Below are 8,154 nucleotides of genomic sequence, written 5' to 3'. Positions count from 1 at the left end.
TTCTGTACCAGACAGTGTCGCCCAGTCGATATGGGGGAGGTTAAAGTCTCCTAGTATCAGTGAGTCGCTGTTATTAAGTGACTGCCTTAAGACGCTGTACATTTCAAGATCGCCATCAAGTGATTGCCCCGGAGGCCTGTAAGTGACAGATATATTTAAATTGACTTTTGCAATGTTTACTCGCACGCACAAGTGTTCAACGTTACTGTTTCTTGGTGTTTTGTCAGTAGGTTGCAAGTAGCTTTTGACAAAAAGGGCGACATTGTTGAAGAATCTGTAGCCATCTATGTTATATTCGGAACTTAAATCAATATTAGTGGTGTCGATAAATGTTTCGGTTATAGCAATTACGTCAAAGTTTTCTGTCAGAGCAAGACATCGCAGTTCATCAAATTTGTTTCTTAGGCTACGCGCATTGAAACTAAGGACTCTTAGGTTATCTTGAAGCTTGGTAATAGAGGTACTGGAGGGTTCAATGTTACGAGTCTGTTGAGGTGTGAGGTGTCTATTTACACGGGCGGGATGGAAGGACGTGGCTGAGAGTCGTTTTTTGTTGTTCGGGCGTTATGTACGGCGTTGTTGAGGAGCCTTCCAAATCTGGCTGCCTGATGGGGACAGGTGTATGCCGTCCCTTTGGAAAAGTCTACTCTGGCCGTAGAAATCGTTCCAGGCGTTAAAGAATTCGACGTCAAGCTCTCCGCAGAGAGTCTGCAGGCGGTTGTTGAGGCTGAAGGCCTTACTGTAGAAGTCGCCCTCATCCCATGTCCGTGGTAGAATTCCTGAAATCAAAATATTAGGGGATTTAGTCTTATACTACTGGATGAGCCTACGGTACTTGTCCAGCAGTTCCTCAGACCGGGTCGTGGTGACGTCGTTTGTACCTGTGTGGAGAACAGAGAGAGAGAGAGAGAGAGAGAGAGAGAGAGAGAGAGAGAGAGAGAGAGAGAGAGAGAGAGAGAGAGAGAGAGAGAGAGAGAGAGAGAGAGAGAGAGAGAGAGAGAGAGAGAGAGAGAGAGATTCTTCTTCTCCTTCTTCTGTTCCTCTTGTTATCTCTTCCTCCTCTTCTTCTTCCTCTGAATCTGTGAATACAAATTTTTATTAATGGAATGAAATGGAAGAGAGAGATTTAAGGAAGGAGAGAAAAGGAAGGAAGGAAATGGGTATAAATTTGATGAACGGAGGAGGAAGAGTAAGTAGGAGAGAGAGAGAGAGAGAGAGAGAGAGAGAGAGAAACATACATTTAGAGTAGAACTGACAGCCTTACACAACCACACACACACACATGCTCAAATAGACAGGTAAAGCACAAGACATTATTAATTAAGTTACCAATGGAAAGAATTATATTGTTATAGTATGAGACAGATTTTATTATAACATGAGAGAGAGAGAGAGTCAGTCACAAATCTCTCTCTCTCTCTCTCTCTCTCTCTCTCTCTCTCTCTCTCTCTCTCTCTCTCTCTCTCTCTCTCTCACATAGATAGATAGATATAATGTACTACAGCACAAAGCCCAACACTATATACTCAACCCCTTGACTGCAGATTTCCTACAAGACACCATTTCCAAGCTACAGCAATGGATCAAAAGTGTCTGCTACAATTCAATGAAGGAAAATCTAATGTCTTGCACCTTGGGAGGGGATACCAGCACACCAATACCACATGGAAAGCACTCCACTATCCACCACAGGGGCAGACAAAGACCTGGGAGTGTATGTACCAGGCTACCAGTGAAGGGATATCCAGCACACCAATACCACATGGGAAACACTCCACTATCCACCACAGAGGCAGAGAAAGACCTGGGAGTGTATGTTACCAGGCTACCAGTGAAGGGATATCCAGCATACCAATACCACATGGGAAACACTCCACTATCCACCACAGAGGCAGAAAGACCTGGGAGTGTATGTTACCAGGCTACCAGTGAAGGGATATCCAGCACACTAATACCACATGGGAAACACTCCACTATCCACCACAGAGGCAGAGAAAGACCTGGGAGTGTATGTTACCAGGCTATCAGTGAAGGGATATCCAGCACACCAATACCACATGGGAAACACTCCACTATCCACCACAGAGGCAGAGAAAGACCTGGGAGTGTATATTACCAGGCTACTAGTGAAGGGATATCCAGCACACCAATACCACATGGGAAACACTCCACTATCCACCACAGAGGCAGAGAAAGACCTGGGAGTGTATGTTATCAGGCTACCAGTGAAGGGATATCCAGCATACCAATACCACATGGGAAACACTCCACTATCCACCACAGAGAAAGACCTGGGAGTGTATGTAACCAGGCTACCAGTGAAGGGATATCCAGCATACCAATACCACATGGGAAACACTCCACTATCCACCACAGAGGCAGAGAAAGACCTGGGAGTGTATGTTACCAGGCTACCAGTGAAGGGATATCCAGCACACCAATACCACATGGGAAACACTCCACTATCCACCACAGAGGCAGAGAAAGACCTGGGAGTGTATGTTACCAGGCTACCAGTGAAGGGATATCCAGCACACCAATACCACATGGGAAACACTCCACTATCCACCACAGAGGCAGAGAAAGACCTGGGAGTGTATGTTACCAGGCTACCAGTGAAGGGATATCCAGCACACCAATACCACATGGGAAACACTCCACTATCCACCACAGAGGCAGAGAAAGACCTGGGAGTGTATGTTACCAGGCTACCAGTGAAGGGATATCCAGCAGACCAATACCACATGGGAAACACTCCACTATCCACCACAGAGGCAGAGAAAGACCTGGGAGTGTATGTTACCAGGCTACCAGTGAAGGGATATCCAGCACACCAATACCACATGGGAAACACTCCACTATCCACCACAGAGGCAGAGAAAGACCTGGGAGTGTATTTTACCAGGCTACCAGTGAAGGGATATCCAGCACACCAATACCACATGGGAAACACTCCACTATCCACCACAGAGGCAGAGAAAGGCCAAATCCGTTCTAATCATAACAGCCTGGTTTGAAGAGATACAGAGCCACCTAATCCATTGGATAAAGGATAAAACTCTTCATTACAAACCTTAGGGCACTTCAGCTCCCAGGAAATGTCGGCCATAACATCAACAGCATCGGCACCACCCACACCAATGCACAGGCCTCCAAGACCACATCCGTTGGGCGTGTGAGAATCAGTGCCCGGGGAAAGCGTAGTTCTCCAAAATTATCTGAAATAGGTTGTTTAGTGTTAATGCATTTACAGAGGAAAGTTTGGTTTAGTCGGCGCAACATCTGTGGTCATATGCCGGAGGGAGGCAGAAGGGGAAGGAATTATAGGAGAAGGGAACAGACCCCAGAAGACGGGACACAACCCCCGATTAATACCTGGTACACTGCTGGGTGGACAGGGGCGTAGGGTATTGGAAAAGCCGCCCAAATTTTTCCACTCCGCCCGGGAATCGAACCCGGGCTCTCTCGGTTCTAACAAGTGTTTCTTGAGGTTCATGGTACAGAAGAAGGGTCAGACTACCACCAGGGTCATAAAACTACTCCTGGAAATGCCCATAACTCCTACGAAAGCCTTGTCAAATATGTGTTTCTAGGTTCACAGAACAGAAGAAGGGTCACACCACCACCACCAGGGTCATAGAACTACTCCTGGAAATGCCCATAACTCCTACGAAAGCCTTGTCAAATATGTGTTTCTAGGTTCACAGTACAGAAGAAGGGTCACACCACCACCAGGGTCATAGAACTACTCCTGGAAATGCCCACAACTCCCACGAAAGCTTGTCAAATAGGTGTTCTTGGGCACCGAAATGTCTTATGATACAACCCTTACTGTATGCATCAATTCATGTATGTATATGTTACAGTAAGATTGTGAAACTAGGGATTTCGTGAAATCCCTAGAACTTTCAGAGAATTCGTGAAATTACTGTTTCACTTCGGGACTTCATGAAACTACTAAAATATTTATGGATTTCATGTATTTACTGGTTTCACTGTAAGCCCTCGTCACCTCAAAGCATCGTCATGAGTAAACAAAATGTACAGCCATGGCTGATAGTCCTTGAGCAGGTGGTGGTGAATAACTGTACAGGGTGCTCCAACCACTTGATCTTTCAAACCACTCTCAACTTAGAGATGGAATGCTCGGAACTTCAGTGGTTCGAAAACTTGCTTCTAGAATTGGAGCTTCAGTGGTTGGAAAACTTGCTTCTAGACCTGTCAGTGTAAGTAATGATGCGCTGCCTAGTGAACAGGTGTACGTGTGCTACTGTGTGGTGGAGGGTTACAACTTACTATTAAAGGCCAGTGTTAACTTTAAGTGATTGAGTCTGCCTTAACCCAAAGTTTGACTGCAAGTTTGGCATAACACACATTAACACAATTAACCTAACAAGGGTACTTTTGATCATCACTTGAACTTTACACAGTTTGTTTATTCAGTTTGTTTGTTTGTTTCAGATTGCTTTTGAAACACAACCATAGCTAAATACAGGGACGGTAGAGCATGCTAAATCAGTCTATTCTTGCATTGCAAAATAACATGAATGTTATACTAATACATTCTACTTGATATGATTTTTATGATATGATGATTTATGAATAAATTTTCAAAATAAATCTTCTGTTGTTCTATGTATTTACTATCATCAGGGATTTCATGAAATAACTGTAGTATCATATCAGTAAATACATCAAATCCCTAGATATTTTAGTAATTTCATGAAGTCCCTAAGTGAAATAGTAATTTCACAAATTCCCTGAAAGTTTTAGGGATTTCACGAAATCCCTAGTTTCACAAACTTACTGTAACATATATATGAAGGAATAAAATATCTGCACCTCAACAAGGGAGGTTTTGAGATGACTTTTAGGGGGAAACAATTCTGCTGTGAACCGTAAAAAGTCCCCAAGCACATATAAGTGGGGTATTTTGTTGGCCCTGAGCTGTCTCCTTTGTTGTAAAAAATATAAATAAACAAATGAAGTAACAGCTGTGATTCCTTGTGACCCACCTGATGAATAATCCCAGAGCCAGGCTTCCAGAATCCAACTCCATACTTGGCCCCAGCAGTAGCCGGGAAATTGTAGACCTCTTTGCTGATTTCAATGGCTCGCTGGAGATCCTTAGGGCCATCGATCTGTAAGTGAGGCAGCGTTAACCCATTGACTGTGGATTTCCTACAAGAATACCTCGCCAAGCTACAGAAATGGAACAAAAAGTGGCTGCTACAGTTCAATGAAGAAATGTAATCTTGGAGAATCACAAGCTACAGATTCACAAAGGAAAAGTTGGAAAGTTTGGTTTAGTCGGCGCAACATCTGTGGTCATATGCCGGAGAGAGACAGGCGGGGAAGGAATTATAGAAGGGAACAGTTGGAAAGTTTGGTTTAGTGGGCGCAACATCTGTGGTCATATGCCGGAGAGAGACAGAAGGGGGAAGGAATTATAGGAGAAGGGAAACAGAAGAGGGAAGGAATTATAGGAGAAGGGAACAGTTGGAAAGTTTGGTTTAGTCGGCGCAACATCTGTGGTCATAGGCCGGAGAGAGACAGGAGGGGAAGGAATTATAGGAGAAGGGAACAGTCGGAAAGTTTGGTTTAGTCGGCGCAACATCTGTGGTCATATGCCGGAGAGAGACAGAAGGGGAAGGAATTATAGAAAGGAACAGTTGGAAAGTTTGGTTTAGTGGGCGCAACATCTGTGGTCATATGCCGGAGAGAGACAGAAGGGGGAAGGAATTATAGGAGAAGAGAAACAGAAGAGGGAAGGAATTATAGGAGAAGGGAACAGTTGGAAAGTTTGGTTTAGTGGGCGCAACATCTGTGGTCATATGCCGGAGAGAGACAGAAGGGGAAGGAATTATAGGAGAAGGGAACAGTTGGAAAGTTTGGTTTAGTCGGCGCAACATCTGTGGTCATATGCTGGAGAGAGACAGGAGGGGAAGGAATCATAGGAGAAGGGAACAGACCCCAGGAGACGGGACACAACCCCCGATTAATACCTGGTACACCGCTGGGTGGACAGGGGCTACGTAAGGTATCGGAAAACCCGCTCAAACTTTTCCACTCCGCCCGGGAATCGAACCCGGGCTCTCTCGGCTGTGAGGCGAGTGTGCTAACCACTGCACCACGAAACCCCCCCCATCCCATCCTGATACACCATATCTTATATAATAACTCATTTCCACTGTATGTATTCTCAATTGCTGTGCTGCATTCTATTGTTTCCTTTTTTTTGTGCCCTTGAGCTGTCTCCTTTGCTGTAAAAAAAAGAGAAGAGAGAATGCTTCCTCACCTGCGCTTGAATAAGATGGTCACAGTGGATGGTTGATGGTACGGTGACCCTGGGCAGTCCAGAGCTAATGAACTGAAGCATGGCCATCTGTGCTGTGGCGTCCTGCATTACAACGCGGTCTAGGTGGAGCTTGAGGTAGTGGGACTCACCTCGGACGATTTCTTGGTTGGAAGGATCGGACAGATGAGAGTACAGCACTTTTTCCGAGAGGGTGAGAGGGCGGTTCAGCCTGGAAGGGGAAGAAACAGCCTTAGAAAGATTGGTTAACTCCTTGGCTGCGGATTTCCTACAATAAGACATCACCAAGCTACAGGAGTGGAGCAAAAAGTGTCTGCTACAATTCAATGAAGAAAAATGTTAAGTCCTGTACCTTGGGAGGGGATATCCAGCACACCAATACCACATGGGAAACACTCTTGCATAAGAGGTTTGGACAGTATAGGGATGAAAAAGTGAAGATGCTGGTTAACTCTTGCATAAGGGGTTTGGACAGTATAGGGATGAAAGAGTGAAGATGCTGGTTAACTCTTGCATAAGGGGTTTGGACAGTATAGGGATGAAAGAGTGAAGATGCTGGTTAACTCTTGCATAAGGGGTTTGGACAGTATAGGGATCAAAGAGTGAAGATGCTGGTTCACTCTTGCATAAGGGGTTTGGACAGTATAGGGATGAGCATGAGTAAAAAGTCGTGTGCAGCGGGGCCGCGGGAGGGGGGGAGGCATGCAGTTAGTAAAGTCAGAAGAGCAGTCAGCGTGAAAATATCGATGGAAGATAGAAAGAGAGGCAACATGGCGGCGGAATTTTAAAAAAAGTAGAAAGTTTGGTTTAGTGGGCGCAACATCTGTGGTCATATGCCGGAGAGACAGAAGGGGAAGGAATTATAGGAGAAGGGAACAGACCCCAGGAGATGGGACACAACCCCCGATTAATACCTGGTACACTGCTGGGTGGACAGGGGCGTAGGGTATCGGAAAAGCTGCCCAAATTTTTCCACTCCGCCCGGGAATCGAACATGGGCTCTCTTGGTTGTGAGCCGAGTGTGCTAACCACTGCACCACGAAGCCCCCCGATATTTAAGAGGTAGAAGACTATTAGTAAGAGGAAGAGAGGAGGATTTGATGTATTCTTAAAAATTACATATTTATGAACAAACATTTCACATTGGGTCAGCTTCAAAGCCTTTCACACACCTTTGTTTGACGATATCTAAGTTGGCCTGCAGCTTGGGGTAGGGCATCTCCGAGCCAGGGTCCAGGTGGGACATGGCCACCTTCTAGGCCGTAGAGATCAGCGGGGAGACGTGGAAGCATCGTGCCTGGACCTGGCCACGGACAACACTACCAACACTCTGTGGGGGAGGACGAACATGTCAACATACAGCATATTGGAACATAGACATTATTAACCCAGTAGCAGCGGGGATCATGTTTCTTAATGGTCCCTCTAAGCAAGAAAAATGAGGAAAAATCATCACTCACACAAACCATTTCATAATATATATCAAAGCATTTGTGATCAGATTATGTATCATCTATTTTGGGGGGCTTATATCATGGCACAAATTTGGCCCGTCGCTGCTACACGATAAAGCCACAAATTTGGCCCGTCGCTGCTACACGGTAAAGCCACAAATTTGGCCCGTCGCTGCTACACGGTAAAGCCACAAATTTGGCCCGTCGCTGCTACACGGTAAAGCCACAAATCTGGCCCGTCGCTGCTACACGGTAAGGCCACAAATTTGGCCCGTCGCTGCTACACGGTAAAGCCACAAATTTGGCCCGTCGCTGCTACACGGTAAAGCCACAAATCTGACCCGTCGCTGCTAGCGGGTTAAAGCACAAAAAGTGACACTGTAG

The 8,154-nt window shown here is 45.6% G+C and overlaps 1 protein-coding gene across 1 annotated transcript; it reads right to left on the bottom strand.

Moving 5' to 3' along the window:
• Positions 1 to 266: 266 nt before the first annotated feature.
• Positions 267 to 8,112, bottom strand: LOC126989187 (aconitate hydratase, mitochondrial-like). The gene is made up of 5 exons (XM_050847738.1): positions 7,489 to 8,112; positions 6,299 to 6,527; positions 5,016 to 5,141; positions 3,074 to 3,218; positions 267 to 1,079 (listed from the first exon to the last, which is right to left on the bottom strand). Exons 1-4 carry the CDS (start codon positions 7,560 to 7,562, stop codon positions 3,183 to 3,185), a joined length of 465 nt encoding a protein of 154 aa, XP_050703695.1. The 5' UTR covers positions 7,563 to 8,112; the 3' UTR covers positions 267 to 1,079; positions 3,074 to 3,182.
• Between the last annotated feature and the right edge of the window lie 42 nt (positions 8,113 to 8,154).

This window comes from Eriocheir sinensis, unplaced genomic scaffold (assembly GCF_024679095.1).
Source record: "Eriocheir sinensis breed Jianghai 21 unplaced genomic scaffold, ASM2467909v1 Scaffold109, whole genome shotgun sequence".
NCBI classification, from domain to species: Eukaryota; Metazoa; Arthropoda; class Malacostraca; order Decapoda; family Varunidae; genus Eriocheir; species Eriocheir sinensis.
This window is presented reverse-complemented; position numbering and strand designations above follow the sequence as displayed.

Bases quoted from the DNA above. Each gene is read 5' to 3' on its own strand.
- LOC126989187 (XM_050847738.1), bottom strand. From the start codon at position 7,562: ATGTCCCACCTGGACCCTGGCTCGGAGATGCCCTACCCCAAGCTGCAG. The intron at 6,528-7,488 runs GTGTGTGAAAGG...TTCCCCTTCCAG, and splicing joins TTAGATATCGTCAAACAAAG to GCTGAACCGCCCTCTCACCC. The intron at 5,142-6,298 runs GTGAGGAAGCAT...CCTCACTTACAG, and splicing joins ACCATCTTATTCAAGCGCAG to ATCGATGGCCCTAAGGATCT.